Source organism: Cricetulus griseus, chromosome 4, assembly GCF_003668045.3.
Source record: "Cricetulus griseus strain 17A/GY chromosome 4, alternate assembly CriGri-PICRH-1.0, whole genome shotgun sequence".
Classification (NCBI taxonomy): Eukaryota; Metazoa; Chordata; class Mammalia; order Rodentia; family Cricetidae; genus Cricetulus; species Cricetulus griseus.
Genome location: NC_048597.1, coordinates 100,325,901 through 100,346,596, shown reverse-complemented (window position 1 = coordinate 100,346,596; position 20,696 = coordinate 100,325,901). Strand labels below are relative to the sequence as shown.

The 20,696-nt window shown below is 51.5% G+C and overlaps 1 protein-coding gene across 3 annotated transcripts; it reads right to left on the bottom strand.

The window, feature by feature from the left end:
* Positions 1–29: 29 nt before the first annotated feature.
* On the bottom strand, positions 30–20,682 carry Slc8b1 (solute carrier family 8 member B1). Of its 3 annotated transcripts, XM_027414143.2 has the most exons (17): positions 20,566–20,682; positions 20,122–20,275; positions 18,211–18,435; positions 10,535–10,687; positions 10,399–10,451; positions 9,716–9,773; positions 9,507–9,612; positions 9,254–9,421; positions 8,525–8,632; positions 6,797–6,856; positions 6,534–6,664; positions 5,478–5,619; positions 3,441–3,562; positions 2,911–3,064; positions 2,205–2,285; positions 1,670–1,737; positions 30–1,003 (listed from the first exon to the last, which is right to left on the bottom strand). In XM_027414143.2, the coding sequence occupies exons 3-17, from the start codon at positions 18,364–18,366 to the stop codon at positions 806–808; spliced, it is 1,758 nt and encodes a 585-aa protein (XP_027269944.1). In that variant the 5' UTR covers positions 18,367–18,435; positions 20,122–20,275; positions 20,566–20,682; the 3' UTR covers positions 30–805. The 3 variants fall into 3 exon arrangements, with proteins under 3 accessions (XP_027269944.1, XP_027269945.1, XP_027269946.1); XM_027414144.2 differs by lacking the exon at positions 20,122–20,275 and having other exon boundaries at positions 20,566–20,657; XM_027414145.1 differs by lacking the exons at positions 18,211–18,435; positions 20,122–20,275; positions 20,566–20,682 and adding an exon at positions 14,476–14,517.
* Between the last annotated feature and the right edge of the window lie 14 nt (positions 20,683–20,696).

Below are 20,696 nucleotides of genomic sequence, written 5' to 3'. Positions count from 1 at the left end.
ACTTTCCGGTCACCTGTGGACCTCTCTGGTATGAGTAAAATAGCTCGTCTTTTTATTTTTGGGGGGGAGGGGATGGGGACTAAAAACCAACAATCAAGTTTCTCAGTTACAGCTGAAAGCAGTCAGGGAGTGAGTGGCATCTTTAAAAGGCTGGTCACACCACTTGCAAGAAGCCCCTGTGGAGGGGGGCACTCCCCCTGGCTCCCCTTGAGGTAGGCACACAGGGCCCAGGCTGGCTCCTGTTTTGTAGACTGGGGAGCCAGAATTCCGAACACAAAGTTCTAGAAGAGTCTGGATCCATGGTCCAATGTAGCAGTCACTTGTCGGGCAGGGTAGGGGCCAGGTGGTTTTGAACCATGTGGCTCAGTACCATGTACAACGGTTAACATGACCTGTTTCCTTTGACTGTAACACTACATGAGAAGCTGAGAAACAACATGCTGGGTCTGTTCAGCCAACACTGGTGCGGGACTCAGCTGACACTGTGGACTGTGGGAGGGCCTAAGGAGGAGGCACAGGGCTGCTGCCCAAAGCCTAGCAGTGATGGGAGCCAACAGGCTGTCCTCCCCACTGGCCCATCCTTTCCACCTGGGGTGGTCCCCAGCAAAGCCAGCCTCCAAATCCCCAGACTAAAGCTGCTGGGTGCCAGCATTCAGGACCTTGTTATCCATGAGGAGCTCTCTGCTCTGGCAATAATAGACCACCCTTTTGGGAGCTACACAGGAACTGCAGAGGGCCCCCCTCCAGTTCTCCCATCAGGAGGCCAGGGGAGTCACCCCTAAACCACCAGGCCAAGCAGCTTCAGTCAGACCCTCTTCAAGTGAATCACCCCAAATTCTGTGAGTAGGACCACAATAAGGAAAGTGACGTAGAAGAGGAGCAGGCAGAGACCATAGGTCTTGCTGAGTTGGAAACACTGAAGCGGCACGGACACCAGTGAGAAGACTAGGCTGAGTCCCAGGGCGCTGGCCAGCACCCACACCAGCAGTCCATCTGGCTCCAGCTGTGGGGAGAACAAGAGAGGTTGTTGAGCATCCACCGTGAGAGCCCTCTGGGCCATGGCTTAGCATGTCTGAGCCATAGACTTTAGTCCCCAGGTCTCTGAAGATTGAAGATTCCCAGACTCCTCCCCAAAACACATGTACTTCAATGCCTCAGTAAAGTCTTGGCATACACAAGAATCTAGGCCAGCCTGTGTCCTCCCTGAGAGCCAGGCAATGGTGGCCCACACCTTTAATGCCAGCACTTAGGGGGCAGAGGCAGATGAATTTCTGTGAGTTCAAGGCCAGCCTGGTCTACAGAGAGTTCTAGGGCTACACAGAGAAACCTTGTCTCAAAAAAACAAACAAAAACAAGAGAGTCCTCCCTTGAGGTGATGGGCCCACCTTCTGGGGTACATCTCTTCTCCCAGCTCTTCCCTGTGGGCAGTTTTGGGGTCTGACTCCCAGCTTTGGACCTCACCCCATGCATGCTTATCCAGGAAGTGGGGTAAGTCATCACTAATCCACTGGCAACCTGAATGGATCCAAAGCCCCAGGCCACCTGCCCGTTCCATGCAAGCTGCATCTTAGTTATCTTGTCTGCTTGCAGGGAAACTCCAACCCCTATGTCAAATATTTTTAAGATATTCTGCAGTCACACTAGCTGTCCCTCAAGACGGTTGGCTTACCTTCACCTCTGTGGCGTGGTTCCGGGCAATCTGCAGCAAGCAACCTAGCCCGACACCCACCAGGATATCTGTAGCCAGTTAAGGAAGCTTTGCAGGAGCCCACAGCCCAACCTTACAGCCCTTCCTCACCTCAGTCCTGGGCTCAGAGGCCTCCTCAGCACATGGCCTTCTTGACTGTCTACACCCAGGGCCCCGAACCCCAAACCCTTGATGCTAATGCCTTTAATAAAATGGGTATGAAGAGCTTATTTTGCACTCAACCTGCGAGAGCGAAATGGGGTGTCGGAAATGCTGGGCACCTGTGAGCACTTGGCAGATGGGGAAACTGAGGCTAAGATGGAGCCAAGACCATCCCTGATCATTTCAGGTTCACTCCTTTCTACTAACCTGAGGCTGGAATTAGAATTCCCCATCAACAAATGCGAAGGTGAAGCCATAGGTCCCTGGCCAGTCCCAAGGGTGGTACTCAGAGCCCACCTGTGATTCTCAGAGCTGGGACATCACACCGGGGCTCAAAGAAGTTCACAAAGGATACTGAAAATGATGCCACCGAAACAGGCAGAGAATGCCATCCGAGGGTAGCCCTGGCGGGCCAGCGTGAAATCTGAGAAAGCATCTGCAGAGAGGGAGAGTAGGCTGTGAGGGGCAGGCTCCTGTTTACATAGCTAGTCAGTCAACAAACACCGATAAGGGGCCCTCTGAGGGACCCAGCATCCTCTAAGACACCCTTCACTCTAATTCCGCTTACCCCACTCTTTCTCACTGGGAGCAACCTTAGGGGTATAGTACTGTACCCCACTATATCTCACGGCACCTCTGTGTGCTTTCGGTGAGATACTCTAAGGCCTGAGCTAAAGGACAGCTGGGTTCTGGACTCCTAGCTCCATGCTAGACTGTTCCTGTTCAGTGGGTAACCTGGTCAATCATAACCAAGCTGCTGTGACTACACAAGTGCTATAGGTATGTATGTGTGACAGCCTGTGTGTCACACCCCCCACATGTACACTAAGCATGGTTGGTTGTAATGGGTTTCATGTCCTGCCTGAACTCTGGGGAGCTGTGGAGTGTTTCTGCATCAAACTAGGAAGGCCTTTGTAGAATATTCCAGCCCAGTGGTGGTTTAGTGACCGCCACCCCCCCCACACACACACAGTGGTAGTCACTCAAAAATGACAGTGGGCAACCCACTGGTGCAGAGAACACACACACTGTGGCCAGGGAAGGAAAGAGCCCCAAGTCACCTCCAATGCTGTTCCCCCAGGCCAGGAGGGTGAGCCCTAGTACAGTGTTGCTCAGACGGAAGACCACGCCCAGGGACCTCAAGATGTTCACCACCTCGGTGGCAGCTGCATTGATCCACAAGGCACTGGTCAGGAAGCCCAAGAAGGCAAAGAGCTGTGGAGGAAATGGGAATCCTGCTAGGACCCCAGCTGGTCCCCAGCAGGACACAGCCTCAGGTCCTTATTTGTAACCTAGGTACCCACAACCCAGGTTGGGATGGGACCCAGTAGCAGAGTGCTTGCCTGACAGTATTCAAGATTTGAGCTTGCATACACTTGGTGCACATATACACATGCAAGCCAAACACTTAGGCACATAATGGAGCAAACAAAACAAAACCAGAAAAGTATGTAGTATCTCAATAAAACAAGCCTGAACAGGCAAATAGCTTGGGGTTCAGTTCCCCTTTAGGGTAGACATTATCGGCTCACCAAGCCACCCCAGGAACACACCCAGGCCGGGCCGTCCATCGGAGGCCTCCAATCCTTACCCAGTGAAGTCTAGGGGGCTCTCTGTTAGATGTGGCAAAGAAGGTCACTGAGGCCAGAGCTGTGCCCACGATCACCACCACAGCCCAGACAGGAAGGAGGCCACCAATCTCATAGATGCCATCTATGGGACAAGAAAGGGAGCTGGGATCCCCCAGCCTTGGCTCCCACTTCCTCCCACAATTCCCCACAGTGATACAGACTTTTAGCAAGTTCAGAAGCTCAAGGCCAGCCTCAGTTACATAGAGTTGAAGACAGCCTGGGATACAAGAAACATTGTCTCAAATGCCAGAAAGGAGGTGGGCAGCATGCTGAGGAAGCAGCTGGGCCGGGAGACAGTGTGCCTAGCATGCCTAAAGCCTGGGTTCCTCCTCCAGCATCATATAAACCAGATAGGGTGGTGGATGCCTATCATCTTAGCTCTCGCACTGAGGAGATGGAGGCAGAAAATTCTGGAGTGTATGGCATTCTTCTTCCTCTACATGGTGAGTTCAAGGCCAGCCTGGGATACATACTGAGACTATCTAAAATAAAAAGGTGAGGGCTGGGGCTATAGCATAGGCATGTTTACATTTAGCTGTGTGAAGCCCTGGATTCCATCCTAGAAAAAGACCCAGTGGCTAGGAAGTAAACTTCAGGCTTGCCCTGGTAGGAAGCAGGGCCACAGCTCCCTCAGGGACAAAGGCTGTAAGGGACCAGGTTCCCAGGGATCCTGATTTCCCTTCCTAACCACAGCCACCCCCATCCTTCTATAATCTGGGCACACATTCATACAACATAGTTCTGGTTTCACCCTGGCATGAAAATTGCATGGTGAGGGCTGGAGAGATGGCTCAGAGGGTAAGAGCACTGGCTGCTCTTCCAGAGGTCCTGAGTTCAATTCCCAGCAACCACATAGTAGCTCACAACCATCCATTATGAGATCTGGTGCCCTCTACTGGTGTACAGATATACAGGGAAACAGAATATTATATACATAATAAATAAAACCTTTAAAAAATAATTTAAAAATTAGATTATTAAAAAAAATCGCATGGTGATCACCATGCCTTTGCCTCAGACTCCCACCTCACCAACCTTGGGTTGAGGGAGGTACCGGAAGACAGACATGAGAACTATGAGTTACTCACCTCAGAAAACAAGAGAAAAACAGGTGGGACTAGAAAGTGCCTGGCGAGTCTTTGTGTTCCTCAGCTACAACAAGATAGAAATGAAACTGCTATTCTGGGGCCGGTGGGGAAAAGCCAGTGTGGTGGGGGCCAGCAAGTTACTCTGAGGGCAATGGCAGGCTCCGGGACCACAGAAGCTGAGGGCCACCCTCCAGGCTCTGGCATGTGTTCCTTCTAGCCTAGATCTCAAGATGGTAAAGCTGGAATTTGATGTGAAATTTCTCATTCTGTAACTTTTTTATTTAAGATTTATTTATTTATTATGTATACATGGTTCTGCCTGCATGTATGCCTGCAGGCCAGAAGAGGGGACCAGATCTCATTACAGCTGATTGTGAGCCACCATGTAGCTGCTGGGAGTTGAACTCAGGACCTCTAGAAGAGCAGCCAGTGCTCTTAACCTCCCAGCCATCTCCAGCCCTAATTTTTTTTTTTTTTAAAGACAGTGCCTGACTGTATAGTCCTGGAACTCGCTCTGTAGACCAGGCTGGCCTCAAATTCAGAAATCAACCTGCCTCTACCTCCCAAGTGCTGGGATTAAAGGTGCACATCACTATCGCCCAGCAGTCTCTAATTTTTTTTTTTAGTAGTAGCATAGTATTGGACATGAAACCCAGCACCTCAACTGCTAGGCAAGTGTTCTATCTCTGAGCCCTGCCCATCCCTCAGCCCTCCTGTCTTTGATGGAGACGAGACAGGCAGAGGCTGGATGTGGCCTATCCTAGGACCACTTGTTTACAGCTCCACTTGCAGGCGACAGGACTGGACCACTGACAGGGAAGTTCTTGTTGGCTAGGCATACCTGGGAGTCTAGTCTGAAGAGGCTCTGGGGGAAGAGGAGGAGGGAGACAGTGGGGGAGTAGTACTCACAGACCCCCGACTGCAGGGTCAGGACCAGGACCAGGGGGCTGATGACCAGCTGCAGACAGTTGAGTGGCCGCTTCCAATTCCGATCGTCCTTGTCAGGATCCACGACGGGTACTGTGAGCAGCAGCAAGAACTCCACAGGCAACTGGGGGTGTGGGACAGCGTCGGTGGGGAGTGGGAGGGGTCAGCTGGAAAGGGGGTGCGGCAAAAGCTCCTCCATCCTGGAGTGCCCCGTGCATCCTGGCCCCTTCTCTGGTTCTACCTCCTCCTCAGTGCCAAGATTAGAGGTGCGCCCACCACACCTCACTTACGTAATGTGGGGATGAACTCAGGGCTTCAAGCACATTAGGCCAAGCGTTCCACCAGCGAGCTACATTCCCTGCCCCACAATCCCATTTTATACTGAAGGAACCGGGCTTGGATGACGTCAGAGGCACAGGTGTACAAACGTAGTTCATTCTTTGTTTGTTCGGTTTTTTTGTTTGTTTGTTTTTCGAGACAGGGTTTCTCTGTGTGGCTTTGGAGCCTTTCCTGGCACTCGCTCTGAAGACCAGGCTGGCCTCGAACTCAGAGATCCGCCTGCCTCTGCCTCCGGAGTGCTGGGATTAAAGGTGTGTGCCACCAACGCCGGCTATGTAGTTCATTCTTTATTCCTGAGACTAGCAAGGTCTAAAATCTACCCAGGCCTCTGGTGGGTTTCCCTGTCCCTGGCAGACACTTTTCCTCTTCCATAGAGGGTAGAAAGCCCTGGTTCAGGTCACCAGTCATGCCTGAGGACTCAGTTTCCCCACTGATCCCAGGTTCGAAATCAAAGGGCATTTCAGTGGACTCCAGGTGAAGCATCACAATGGCAGGGGATGGTGCACACACCTTTAGCCCCAACACTCAGGAGGCAGAGGCAGGTGGATCTCTGTGAGTTCAAGGTCAGCTTGGTCTACATAGCTAGTGCCAGGCCAGCCAGGACTACACAGTAAGATCCTGTCTCAAAAGAAAACAAAATAATCCCACGCTGTATTACAGACACAAGGCCAGGAGCCTGGATCCTGAGACCCCTCTTACCTTGGCCACCTTCAGGAGCCTACAGGACATTGACTGGGTCCTCCACTTCCTGTAGTCCAAGGGATTCAGGGCTTGGATCAGGATCTGGGCAGTGGTCTCCTGACCCAGCAACAGAGGCCGGTATTCATCTCCTGTGTGTAGTAGGTGGGGCAGATGTGACTGTGCTTGGCTCATCCAGGAAGGCCTATTCTCCTGCCCTCCCAGCCCAGCAGAGGGCCCCAGTATTTCCTGGTGTCCTTAACACCATGGGCCTGGGGCCTCACCATAGTCATAGCTGTTGGTGTTGGAAGACACCTGATCCTCTTCAGAATCAGACAGTATCTCTGTAGGAAACAGGAGCAGGAAGGGCATGGTTAACAGGCCTGTGACATCCCGGAACCATGCTGGGTGGGGGGTTGGGGGGAGGGATCACCTCTGGGACAGGACGGAGTTAATTTGCAAATGCCCAGACCTTCCCTCCCTCCCTCCTTCTTTATCCCCTCCTTCCTTGGCAGGGTCTCACATAGCACAGGCTGACCCTGAACTTCTTCCAGCCATCATCACTGCATTGCTGGGGTAATAGGCATACCTCAGGCGTGCCTACCTTATGCAGTGCTGGCGATAGAACCCAGGACCCTGTGCATGTCAGACACATTCTGCCTGAGCCCTTTACTTTAGCTTTCTCAGCAATGGCTACACACACTCAGAAATCCCTACACTGTGGGAACACAACTCACAAAACACCCTCAAACATCGGCAATAGCCATGTGCAGTTCAATACCCAACAGGTGAGTGACTGGTGGCTACACTGGCTTTCCCAGGCTAGCCTAGGACCTTAAAAAATTATTACATTTGCCAGGTAGCAGTGGCACAAGCGTTTAATCCCAGCATTCGGGAAGCTCTTTTTGCCTCTCTGTGATCTTGGCTTCTCCCAGAATCACTATCCTTTCCCATCCCATCCTGCCCAGCTTTTCAGAGCCTGCCCCGCTACAGACACAGCAGCAGGGCAGGCTCTGAATTCTAACAGCTTGCTTAGCAGAGAGCGGGATATCCTGGCATCCTTCCTGTAGGAGGGCGCTTAGGCCCTCTATGCCAGAGTGAGATAGTGCTGCCCCCTGCAGGCTTGAAGCCACACAGACAGGCTTTATGCAGACTGGCAACAGAATGGCTTGTAGGTGCCCAGGTATAGCCTTTGGAGTCTGGGTCTACCATCTGTCTGGTGTTGGGGTGCTGGTTGATGGGATGAGGAAGGTGGAGTCAGAGGAGTCACCAGCTAGGCAGATAATAAGTCAGACACACAAAATGGGATAGAGGTGCTGGGCGGTGGTATCACATGCCTTTAGTCTCAGCACTCAGGAGGCAGAGGCAGATGGATCTCTGTGAGTTCCAGGCCAGCCTGGTTTACAGAGCAACTTCCAGGAAAGGCTCCAAAGCAATACAGAGAAACCCTGTCTCAAAAATTGCCCCCTCCCAAATGGGATAGAGGCAAAATCCACAAGCCTTGAGGCAGCACATAGATTAATCGAAATGGGGTAAGTTGTAAGAGCTAGTTAGTAACAAGCCTGAGCTATCGGCCAAGCATTTATAAGTAATCTTAAATTTCTGTGTTGGTTATTTGGGAGCAAGGGGTCAGGACAGGAAAACTCCACCTACAGTATGTTTCTGTGTATTTTGTATGAGTTACATACATGGGGAGGTGCACTTGTGTGTATGTGTGTACTTGTGCTCTGAACATGTGCCTATAGGGTTCATCTGGATTCTTCCTGAGGGCAGAGGTACATTCAATGTGTACGAACGTGACCAACTGTGATAATGCTGTGGAGACCTGTGACCCGGGACGAGAGAGTTCTGAGGCTTGCCCACACAAATCAGGGGACAGACATGGTGTGGGCAGGGTGGGAACTGCACAGAGAGGAGATGGTCAGGCAAAAGACAGACTGGCCTTGGGGAACATGAGGTAGCAGAGGACAGAGGTGCCTAGTCCCTTCTGTACCCCTGTGGAGGTTCCTTACCTGGTGTCTCAGGCATGGAGTGGACCAGAGACATGCTACGTTGCCGTTGGTAGACCCAAGTACAGAGGATGACTGTGACCACATAGAACACATAGAGGCCCAGGTAACCTACGGGCAGAGGTGCAGACATCATCAGCTGGCATCTGGGCAACAGGTGTCAGCCTAACCCGGTCCTGGTGGGTGAGTCTACATACCTTTTTCTTGGCATTCTAGGCCCACCTTTCCTATCTGCCTTGAAACCCCTCCATCGGAGAAGGAAGTGAACAGTAACCTGTGAGTCCCGTCCACCAGCACCCCCGCCCCCCATTACTCAGTGGAAGAAGTCAGAGCAACAGGCAAGTCTGGGATGTGGTCCCTGATAGCCTCCTGCTAGGCTAACCTGTCTCTGGCTTCTTACCTTCCATGACTAGAATGAGTTTAGGGTGGCTCCAGCTCAAGACCCTTGCCAGGTTCCCATTTACCCCTCCCCCGCCAGGGAAATGACGAGTAGCCCCTCCATGGTGGCTTGTGTCCCTTCCCTGATCCTCATATTGGGCTCTCTTAATCAGAATTGACTGTGTTCACTGTGAGGCCCCTGGGGTAATATCACATCTGAAAGTCTCCAGGTTCCACCCTCCCTTTGTTTATCATTTGTTGCCTTGAGTAGAGTTTGTCACTTTGTATCAAATCAACCTCTCCATCCTCAGACACTTCCAGAGACTCTGTCCTGGAATGCCCCTGATTGCTCACCCAGTGCCCACGCCAGCGTGATCCGCCGGAGATAGAGTGCAGTGAAAGTTAGGAATACAGCTGCCATGTAGAAAGCGATGTCCCTGAGGAAAGGCCTGGAGGCAGCCATGAAGGGGTTCAGGATGGTGATGCCTCCGGCCACTACAGTGGTGACCAGCACCCCTGCACCTGGAAGACAGCAGAGCAGTCCACTCAGGAGCAGACACTCTGGGAGACCCCCAATACCTCCATATACCAATAGAACTGTGCTCACCGAACAGAGCCCCAATGGCCAGGCCAGCAGTGCGTGGGTCTGAGAAAGCCACTAGGGCGCTGAAGATATCTGGGGCTCCGTTCCCAAAGGCCAAGAAGGTGACACCATGGGGGAGTATGTCAAGGGGGTTCCATGCAGACCACAACTGCCACCCTGTGTCCCCGCCTCCCTTGACCACCCTTCCTACAGGGAGCTCGATCAAAGGATACTGCCACATTGTGGGAGAGCTTGAGATTGGTGGAGATGGCTGACAAGTTAGGGCAGAAGCTAGAAGAGGAAGAGCCAACAGTCAGGGTCTGCAGGGAGGGGACTCAGCCAGTAAAGTGCTTGCCTTGTAAGCATGGAGGCCTGAGTTCAATCCCTGGTCCCATGTGAAAAAGCTGGATATGGTGGCATATTTGCAATCCCCAGTGCTGTGGAAGCAAGGGTTCACTGGCTAGCCAGTCTAATCCAATCAGTGAGAGGCCCTGTCTCAAAAAAAAAAAAAAAAAAAAAAAAACCAGAATTCTAACCAGGTGGTGGTGGCACACGCCTTTAATCCCAGCGCGCTTAGGAGGCAGAGGCAGAAGGATCTCTGTGAATTTGAGGCCAGCCTGGTCTACAAAGTAAGTTCCAGGACAGAGAAACCCTGTCTCAAACCATGCACCCACCCCCCCAAAAAAGGACAGAATTCTTGGCATTCTCAAGAACAACACCTGAGATTGGCCTCTGGTCTCTGTAAGCACATGCACACGCATGCATGAGGGCCCGCTGCCACGAAAGGCCAACAATGAGCATGCTTGCAGTGACTGGCCCCTGCCCCATCAGTCCCCCAAACCAAGTCACTGGCTCTCAGCTCTCAGGATTGCATTTTCCCCTCTGTAAGCTGGACATGACCCAAGGCCACACTCACAACTTTGCTGCGGTGACTCCCAGGATCAGAAAGAGGTAAAGTAGCCAGAAAACCTGGTGGGAACCAGAAAGGGAAACACAGTTACTTCCCACTGGAGACACCTGCCCATTACCAGGTCCCCAGGGCACAGACTCACATAAAGGGTGATGGCCAGAGGGAGGAGGTTGGGGGGAAAGTGGCAGAAGATGCCCTCGAGGTAGTCCAGGTAGCCTCCCTCACTGTGGCAGTCGGGATTCATCCTGACAAAATCGCAGCGGTCAGAAGTGTTCAGGCCACACACGGCTCGGCACTGCAAAGAGGGAAGGCAAGGGACATGGGTGATAGAGCCACCCAGGGAGAGACCAGATTGGACCCGTCTAAGCAGTTGAACATGATCTCCCTTCAGCCTGTCCCTAACCCCCAAAGGTATCCACTGAATTTTTTTTTTTTTTGGTTTTTCGAGACAGGGTTTCTCTGTGTAGCTTTGGAGCCTATCCTGGCACTCGCTCTGGAGACCAGGCTGGCCTCAAACTCACAGAGATCCACCTGCCTCTGCCTCCCGAGTGCTGGGATTAAAGGCGTGCGCCACCAACTCCCGGCCACTGGATGTTTTTGTCTTAAAAAATAAATGTGTATGCCAGCAAGATGTCTCCATGGGTGACAGTGCTCATTGAAAAACAAGCCAATGACCTGAATTTGACCACCAGGCCCCATGTAGTAGAAATGACTACAAAAGTTGTCCTCTGACTTCCACACTCATACACATGAAATAAACAGATAAATGTAATCAATTCAACTTAGCACAGTAATTCACAAATACTCATTTGTTTTATGATAAAATAATATGGACTGAAGAGATGGCTCAGCAATTAAGAGCATTTACTACTCTTATGGGACTTGAGTTAGGTTCCCAGCACCTACATGGGTGGTTCATGTGATACCTCTGGCCTGCTAAGGCACCTGTACCCATGGGTACATACCCACACAAAGACACATAATTAAAAATAATAAAAACAGCCAGGCAGTAGTGGCACACGCCTTTAATCCCAGCACTCGGGAGGCAGAGGTAGGCGGATTCTGCGAGTTCCAGACCAGCCTGGTCTATGAGAGCTAGTTCCAGGACAGCCTCCAAAGCCACAGAGAAACTCTGCCTTGAACTCCCCCAAAAATAAATAAAAATAAAATAAAAACAAGCTGGGTTGGTGGCTAACACCATTATAATTCCAGCACTCAGGAGGCAGAGGCAGGCAAATCTCTGACCTCAAGGCCAGCTTGGTCTACAGAGCGAGTTCCAGGACAGCCAGAGCTACACAGAGAAACCCTTTCTCAAAAAACCAAAAATGAATAAATTAATAGATACAAACATAAATGCTTAGAAAAGCAATATATAAAAAGACTAAATCTCAGCCAGGCATTGGTGGCGCATGCCTTTAATCCCAGCACTAGGGAGGCAGAGGCAGGCGGATCTCTGTGAGTTCGAAGCCAGCCTGGTCTACAGAGCAAGTTCTAGGACAGGCTCCAAAGCAATACAGAGAAACCCTGCCTCAAAAAACCAAAGAACAAAAACAAAAAAGACTAGATCTCCTGTTATAAACCCCACCCACCATCTCACTTTTCTACCAATCTTACCCGTGCCAGTTTGAAGTGCCTCCTTATGGAGACTTCCTCTTTTCTTTAAGTTACTATACACATATGGTCTACTGCAGGGCTAATTTTAGAGAAATCAGGATATCCTGAATCTCGATTCTGCAATTTGCTTTATCTAACACTAATCAACGTCACAAAGATTAACTAATCAATAAAGATAAAAGACGCTGAGTAACTTCAGTACACCAGGCAGCATTGTTCAAACAAGTACATGGGGTCCTTTGTGACAGGAACAAGGGTCAAGTCCTTGTAAGTAAACCTAGAAAACATTGAAGGATCCACACTAGGCAGAGTCCAAGTGACCAGGACACTCTGCCGCTACCCCCCCCCCTTTCTTTCTTTCTTCCTTTCTTTCTTTCTTTCTTTATTTATTTTGAGACAGGGTTTCTCTGTGTAGCTCTGGCTGTCCTGGAACTAGCTCTGTAGACCAGGCTGGCCTCAAACTCACAGAGATCCTCCTGCCTCTAGCACCTTAGTGCTGGGATTAAACAGGCACATCTAGGACCCCAGGGCTGGGCAAGCCACTGTTTGCCCTGTCCCCTACCTCACCATAATCATTCTGACAACAACGGTATTCTCAAACTGCTAGGATACTCTGAGGGCTCCCTCAGGGAGTGACTCAAGTGGCCCACAGTGAACTCCCAGCACATGACTCCCAGCACGTGCCAGAATATTTTGTCAGGGAAAAGCCCTGGAAGTGAGAGTGCTGAGTGGTGGCCTACGGGCTGGGCTGTGGCCTCTAGAAGCTGAGACAAGAAAGACAAAATCTCACAGTGAGAGGTGTGCTAGAGAGGTACATTACAGGAACAGAGGACGACAGAAAGGGACACAGCCAGAGAGCAGGGCTGGTGGCTGCCACTGTGACCCCAGGAACCCCAGCCAGGGAAGGGGCAAGCAGTGTGGGGAGGGAAGCCCGGGCCTCGGGCATCCTCGGTGGCACTGTGTGCTAGCACTCTATCACTGAACCGAATCCCCAGCCCAGCTCATAGTCTGAAAGTGCCCTACTGTGGGCACACTGACTTGGTCACACACCCTGTCCCCACGGCAACAGTGGGGACTGCCACAACGGGGCATCATCTTCTTTGGACACAAGAGGCCTGGGAGATAGCACAGTGGATTTTACTCCACCAATGACAAACTGAGGCACAGAGAAGGGAAGGGACACCCCCTCCTCCTGCAACCTGTGTACAGCCATTGCTAGGAGTGTCTCACCCAGATCTGCTTGATAGTGGCCAGCTGCAGCCGCAGCATAGTGGCCCTTCTTCTTGTTCAGACTCTCACTTCTGCTCCCTCATTCCCATCCTTAGGGTGGGGGGAGGTGCAGGGGTGCAGGACAGAGGATGGGACATGACACAACGAGAAGACATGACACAATGGGAATGACAGGCACATGGGGAGACATACACTCCCAGAAGAATGAGTCAGCAAGGCAAGTTCTCTGAAGGTGGCCTCCTGCCACATGGCCTGACATCCAGCCCCAGGCCCGGCCCTCCCCGACTCTGCTCACACTCAGTAGTGCATGGTGAGGGAGGTGCCCCTCTGGGTCTGGCCTAGGAGACAGCCTACCTCCCCACAGCCCTGCCATCCTCTTCCCTGAGGCTCCACTTCAGCCTAGGAGAACTCAGAGGACACTGGGCTCAGGGGTCATGCATGGGCAGCCAATTCCATGCCTGGGAACCACACAGATTACAGAAATGCTAAACCCACAGGGCCGCTTGGAATTCTGGGCAGTCACATGGCCTTCTGAAAGACATCCAAGTTCTAAAGCAAAAACAACCTCCTGTCCCTGAATCCACTGGGCCAGACAAGTGACAAACTGCATGTGGTCTGGGACCACAGTATCTCCCTCTAGCCAGCTGAGCTATTGTGGAGGACATCGAGCTGAGCATAAAGAGACCAAGAGTCAGGAGCCCCTCCTCAGGGTCCAGCTGTGTGACCTTTGCTAAGTGGCTTGCTGTTTCCTCAAAGTGCTCTGGCCACTGTCACCTTGGTACCATTTGTGCCCACATGCTCCTCAGCCCTCCCTCTGTGGTCCCATGGAGGTTGAGGCTCTCAGAGCCCTCATGACTCCAGGAAGAGACCAAACAATTAGGAAGGCCTTCTATTCTCAGTCAGCAGCGGTCAGGAAAGTCCTGTGCTTTGTGCTCTGAGATGTCCCCAAAGGGCCAGCCAGGCACCTGAACAGACACAGACAGGCACACACACACACACACACACACACACACACACACACACAGAGAGAGAGAGAGAGAGAGAGAGAGAAAGAGAGAGAGAAGAGAGAGAGAGATTTAACAATAAAAAAGGTACTACAATGGTTTGTAATTACTTGAATAGAGACATCATGCTGAGTCACCTGACTCAGTGTCCCTCCTCCCTCCCTCTTGCACAATATTCCAGCCTCCACAGTTTGGCAGTTTGTAAAATCATCACCCTGCCCCAGGACCTCTGCACCTGCTGTTCAGGACTCAGTGAAAACATCACAGCACGCCTTTAATCTCAGCACTCAGAAGGCAGACGCAGGCAGATCTCTGAGTTAGAGGCCAGCTTGGTCTACAGAGTGAGTTCCAGGATGGTCAGGGCTACACAGAGAAAAAGAAACCCAGTGTGTGTGGGGCGGGGTATGCCTCCCCCCACCCCATAGCCTGAGGCAAAGCAGCTAGCCTCTCACCACACCCACATTCTTTTTTTTTTTCAAGACAGGGTTTCTCTGTGTAGCTTTGGAGCCTATCCTGGCACTCGCACTGGAGACCAGGCTGGCCTTGAACTCACAGAGATCCGCCTACCTCTGCCTCCCAAGTGCTGGGACTAAAGGTGTGCACCACCAATGCCTGGCCACACCCACATTCTTTTAACCTGATTCTAACCAGGTTCCCTTTTACTTTATAAGTTATTCTGCAGGTTTGTTTCTTGGCCTGTTTCCAGAGCAGTGGAAGCCGCAGCAGGGGATGGCTCTGTAAATTCTCTGTCTAATTCTCGAACACTGCAGGGGCTCAAGAAACATTAGCTAACCTGCTGGGTGAGGTGGCACGCACATTTTAGTCCCAGTACTTGAACTCATGCACGCACTTGCACGAGCACACACACACACACACACACACACACACACACACACACACACACACACACTAGCATGATAACTCATGTCTGTAATCCCAGTACTCAGGAAGCTGAGGCAGGAACATTATTTTGAGTTTAAGGCCAGCCTGGGCTACAGTGTATGAGTTCCTGTGTAGAACATAAACAAGTGTTTGGTGAATGAATGCAGATTACATGAGACAATACGCAGAGGGTAGCAGACCTCTCAGGCTCCTGGCACAGTGCCTTCTCAAGCACAGGAGCCGATAGAGTCTGTTCTTGGAGACCATGTGCTAAAGAGGAAGGTTTGGTTTGTCATAGGGAGCCATGGGACCACTTTGCTCACAGCCAGCTTTATATCCTTGTCCCTCAGAGTCTTCATCCAGTACCAGGATAAAGCCACCCACCACACAGGCCTTCCAGTGAGTTCAGCACAATGATGGCCAATGAGCACAGGGACTTGGACAAACAGAATTACCCAGATTCCTACCTGGGTAGTAGCAGCCAATTTTATAGGCCCAGTAACTACAAACTGCCCACCCACCTGTAAAATGGGCTTAACTGCCATCTCAGAGGGTGGGGTGCAGACACCCCTCTCCTCCCATAATAAAGTTGGTGTGGGCGGCGACACTCTCAGTGAAGGTGGTTTGAGTTTGTGATTTCTGACAGAGAAAATACAGGTGTCAAGGCTTGGCCCTGGGTTCTACCCACAGATCCACATAAAGAAACCAGGCATGGGTTGGGGAGATGACACGGGGATGCGCGCCTGGAATCCCAGATCTCAGGAGAAGGCAGGAAGATCAGCTCGAAGTTATTCTCCATTTGGCAGTGAGTTTGAAGCCAGCCTGGGAAACGTGAAACCCTGTCTCAAACAGAAAAGAAAGCAGTGGGTAGATTGCTCAGTGGTTAGAGCTGCTCATTCCCACAGGCATAGGGCCTGGAGTATGGAGTCCCTAGAAACCAGGTAAATGCTGGGTGGGTTATGAAACCACCTGTAATTCCAGCCTTAGAAGGAAGAGGGGAAGGGAGCTGGAAGGTTGAGTTGGGGGAAGAACAGAAGAGAGCAAGATAAGAGAAACCATAATAGAGGGAGACATTATAGGTTTAAAGAGAATGCAGGCACTAGGGAAATGTCTGGAGATCTACAAAAATGACACCAACTAACGATCTAAGTAACACAGCTACTTTAAATGCCCTCTCCTGATAATGAGATTGAAGACTAACTTATATCCCATCCTATAGTCTTCATCCAGCATCTGGTGGAAGCAGAAGCAGACACCCACAGCTAAACACTGAACTGAACTGGAATCCAGTTGCAGAGAAGGAGGAGTGATGAGCAAAGGGGTCCAGACCAGGCTGGAGAAACCCATAGAAATAGCTGACCTGAACAAGGGGGAACTCTTGGTTCCCACACTGACAGCTGGGAAACCAGCATGGGACTGCTCCAGACCCCATGAACGTGGGTGTCAGTGAGGAGATCTTGGAAATCTATGGGGTCCCTTGTAGTAGTAGATCAATACTTATCCCTAGCATAGGAATGGACTTTGGGAGCCCATCCCACATAGAGGGATACCCCCTGAGCCTAGACACACAGGATGAGCTTAGGCCCTATCCCAAAGGCTATGACAGACTCGGAAGACCCCCTATGGAAGGCCTCACCCTCCCTGGGGAGCAGAAAGAGATAGATAGGGTGTTAGTTGGGGGGGGGTGCAGGGGAGGAGAGGAGGGAGAGGGAATTGGAATGAATTGACATGTAAAACAATCTTGTTTCTAATTCAAATAAAAAAAATTTTTAAAAAAGGAAGAGAGGATTCCCCCAGAGCAAGCTGGCTAACTGGACTAGCCATATTGGTGAGCTCCAGGTTTGACTGAGAGATCCTAGCTCAATGAGTACAATGGAAGAACAAGCCATACCTATGTCCATCTCAGGCCTCCATGTGCTCATGGACATGTATATTCTCAGGTAAGCTTTGTAAGCAGCACCCACCATGTATACACCTCCACATATGCAAATGTATGCACACACATACGTACCACACAACATACACCCCTCTCACATATACATACACACATACAACACAGTCATGAGTACTCTCGCATGTGCACACACACACACACACACACACACACACATGGCAAAAGGAAAAGAAAGTACAGGTGTGGGTCCCAGTTCTCCCCAAGAGGCACCTGCCTTACAATCTGCTGTGGCTCCTCCTCCCTGTCCCTGCAGCTGTCCTTCTGCCTTTGTCTAGCCCTGGCGCCCATCCCTTGCCCCAGAGACCCCTAATCAAATCTCTGTTCAAGTCCTTGGCATTGGGTCACCCTTAGCTGACCAGGCTGGACCCATGGTGACATCCATTCCTCATCCCCGCCTGCTCTCCGCCTGATCCACCTGTATGTCCCTCTTCCTGAGTCTCACCCAATTCACCAAACCCACCACCACACTCCCAGTCTCACAGCCTGCAGGCTATAGGAGCTCTATCTCCCTGCACTGGTCTCTCTCCGACCACTCTCTCCTCTCAATCCATCCTCCTCATAGGGAGACTCCCTGAAGGAAGACATAAATCAGATCTTGCCATCCCTCTGCTTAAAACCCTCCTTTGGCTCCCAAATCTCACCTCCCAGCCTAGATCCGCAAGCCCTTTTGTAATCTGGCCAGCTTTATCGCTCTGCCCACCTGGTTTTTTTTACACATACTGCTTCAGCCCTTCTGGCCTGTTGCGGTTAGGGAACACACTAAGCTTGAATCTGCCTCAGGGCCTTTACACTTGTTTCCTAGCCTTTCCCCCAGCTGTCTGTGCAAGCGGCTTCCTCCCTTCCTTTAAAGCTCCAAGGTGACTTGTTCACAGAACACGTTTGTCACAGACCACCAGCCTGAAGTAACTTCAAACACTCACATCCTCCCCATGCAGTATGGCTGTTTACATAGCTCACTGCTCTCTGAAATCTCTGGCTTTATCTGTCGCTCACAGTCAGCTCCATCAGGAGCTCCTGTAGATCTCAGGGTCCAGTCCCATCAGTGCTGACACACAGCAGATGTGTAATAATTAGCTGGCAATACAACAGAGACACTCCACCCAATCCACCTTCCTGCCCTGCCCGGATACTCACATCTGCCATGGCAGTCCCGTTGACACCTTGGGCTGAAAACTGGATGTACTCATGGGCCTTCATGGATGGGTCTCTGGCCCCAGATGCTGTCTCCATTATCAGAGGCACACAGAGGAAGCCAGGCGCCCAGCGCAGATCCAGCCATCTGCCTGCCATCAGCCCCTTGGGGCCAGACCAGACAGCCCTCTACTTGCTTCAGTTGCAAAGGGCTGGCCACTCCAGTGCCTGCAGGGTGGGGTGAGAGGAGGGGATGTAGCCTCTGCAGGACCCAGGGGAGGGGCCCAGAGACCTTTTCTTGTCAAAGCCAAGTCCCTCTCCTCAATATAGAGGCCCCATTCCCAAGGGAGAATCCTCCTGCGCTGCAATATATGCCTCTTGTTCTGGAGTGACCCTGCCCCCCAGGGTGTCTCCCTGAGACCTGCCCTTCACCAGGATATCAGGCCTGGAAGAGGCCTTGACAGCTGAATGAGATCAGTATGGGAAGTAGCCAATCCTAAGAACAAGGAAGCCAGGCGTTGGTGGTGCACGCCTTTAAACCCAGCACTCGGGAGGCAGAGATCTCTATGAGTTCGAGGCCAGCCTGGTCTCCAGAGCAAATGCCAGGATAGGCTCCAAAGCTACACAGAGAAACCCTGTCTCGAGAAAAAACAAAACAAAACAAACAACAAAAAAAAAATAAGGAACTCAGACTTTTGTTTTTTTTTTTTTTTTCCTTTTTGGTTGGGGCATCAGGATGGACCCTAGGGTCTTATGAATATAGGCAAATACTCTAGCACTGGGTTATAATCTCCAGCCTTGTTGATTTTTTTTTTGAGACAGGCTAGCCTGGAATTTACTATGTAGCCCAGGCTGCCCTTGAGCTAGTGACAATCCTCTTGCTTCTGGTTTGGAAGTACTACGCTTACAGATGTGAACCATGCCTGCTTCTACCCCTCTCCCTACTCTGTATTTTGAGGCAGGATCTCCTAAATTTTCCATGTTGACCTTCAACTCATGTTTCTCTCTCTCTCTCTCTCTCTCTCTCTCTCTCTTTTTTTTTTTTTTTTTTTGGTTTTTCGAGACAGGGTTTCTCTGTGTAGCTTTGGAGCCTATCCTGGCACTCGCTCTGAAGACCAGGAGATGGCCTCGAACTCACAGAGATCCACCTGCCTCTGCCTCCCGAGTGCTGGGATTCAGGCGTGTGCCACCAACTCCTGGCAACTCATGTTTCTCTTGCCTCAGCCTCCTCAGTAGCTGAGATTTCAATGTGTACTAGTCACTGGGTTCCAGCCTAAAAAAAAACCCATACTTCTGAGGTGGCCTTGGCTGTGGCCACCAAGACCTAGAGAAGACAGTGCCTCTTACCTCACAACCTCCTTTGATGTCTTGCAATGAGCCCAGCACATGACACCAGGTAACTCATTTGATCCCCACACGAGGAAACTGAGGCATGGGGCAGTGATGCCACAGAAGTGCCACACCACAGTGGCCTCTCTGAGTGTTCAGAGGGTTGGGGATAGAAGTTCAACTGGCTGCCAGGGATCATGTGGCAGGAAAAAAGCCACAAAGCCAACAGTCCTCGGATGGGGAAATTGAGGCCCAGAGGGAAGTGAGTTACTCAAAGCCACCCAAACTGCCTGGGACCAGTCTTGGAAGAGTTGGGAGGGGCTGCAGCATAATCCACTTCCCTCCAGCCAGGGGGAAAGGGCTTCATTTTTCTCTCCAAGCAGAAGTTGGCTCAAAGTCTTAGGCAAGCTGCCTCACATATTTTGTCCATTTTATTTTTGCAATCAGGGAGGCAAAGGCCATCAGAGTTGTTTTGTTTTTGGAGGGGGTGTGATTCTTTGCACAAGCATTTCTCAATGCCCCCAGCGACCAGGAAGGACAGGAAGAGATCCCCATGAGCGGAAGGAATCCCAGATACTTCCTCACCTGTTGACGGGAAGAGAGTCTCGTCCCTCCTTGTTCTAGCTACTCTGCTTGGCACAGATACGGAGTGGAAAAACACACGGCCTTCCAGCTCAGTCTGCGTTTTCTATGTGGGCAGCCTGGGGGATGTCTGGGCATACGGCCTCGGGGTCCGCATCTGTGAAATGGACACGAGCGTTGACCCAGGGCACAGGCAAACACCCGTGTCCCCAATACAAGTCTCCACTCCACTGTCCGCCAATTTCTTTTACTCATTTCCAAATTGAGCGCCTCCAGCATGCCGGCACCTGCGTGGAACGCTGGTGAGGTGGGCAGACTTGACGGCGAAGGACAGGGACAGAAACTGGGCAGCGCTTTCTGGTTTGGGGGGTCCCAGTTGGAACCCGGGTTAAGAAGCTGAAGTTAGAGTGACGGGTGCTCGGGCAGCAAAGCTCGGGCTCCTCTTACCTCGGGCGGTGCCTGGATCTGCAAGCTCGGAGGCTTCTTCCAGCCGGACGGCCGGCGCCACGACCTTCCGCCCCTAGAGCCCGGGCCAGGAGCAGCCGAGCCACGCCCACACAAGCCCCGTCCCGCCTACT

Coding starts and splice junctions, on each gene's coding strand:
- Slc8b1 (XM_027414143.2), bottom strand. CDS start 18,366: ATGGCAGGCAGATGGCTGGATCTGCGCTGGGCGCCTGGCTTCCTCTGT. Junction 10,452..10,534: donor CTCTGGCCATCACCCTTTAT/GTGAGTCTGTGC, acceptor GGTTCCCACCAG/GTTTTCTGGCTACTTTACCT. Junction 5,620..6,533: donor GGCTCCTGAAGGTGGCCAAG/GTAAGAGGGGTC, acceptor CCACACCCCCAG/TTGCCTGTGGAGTTCTTGCT.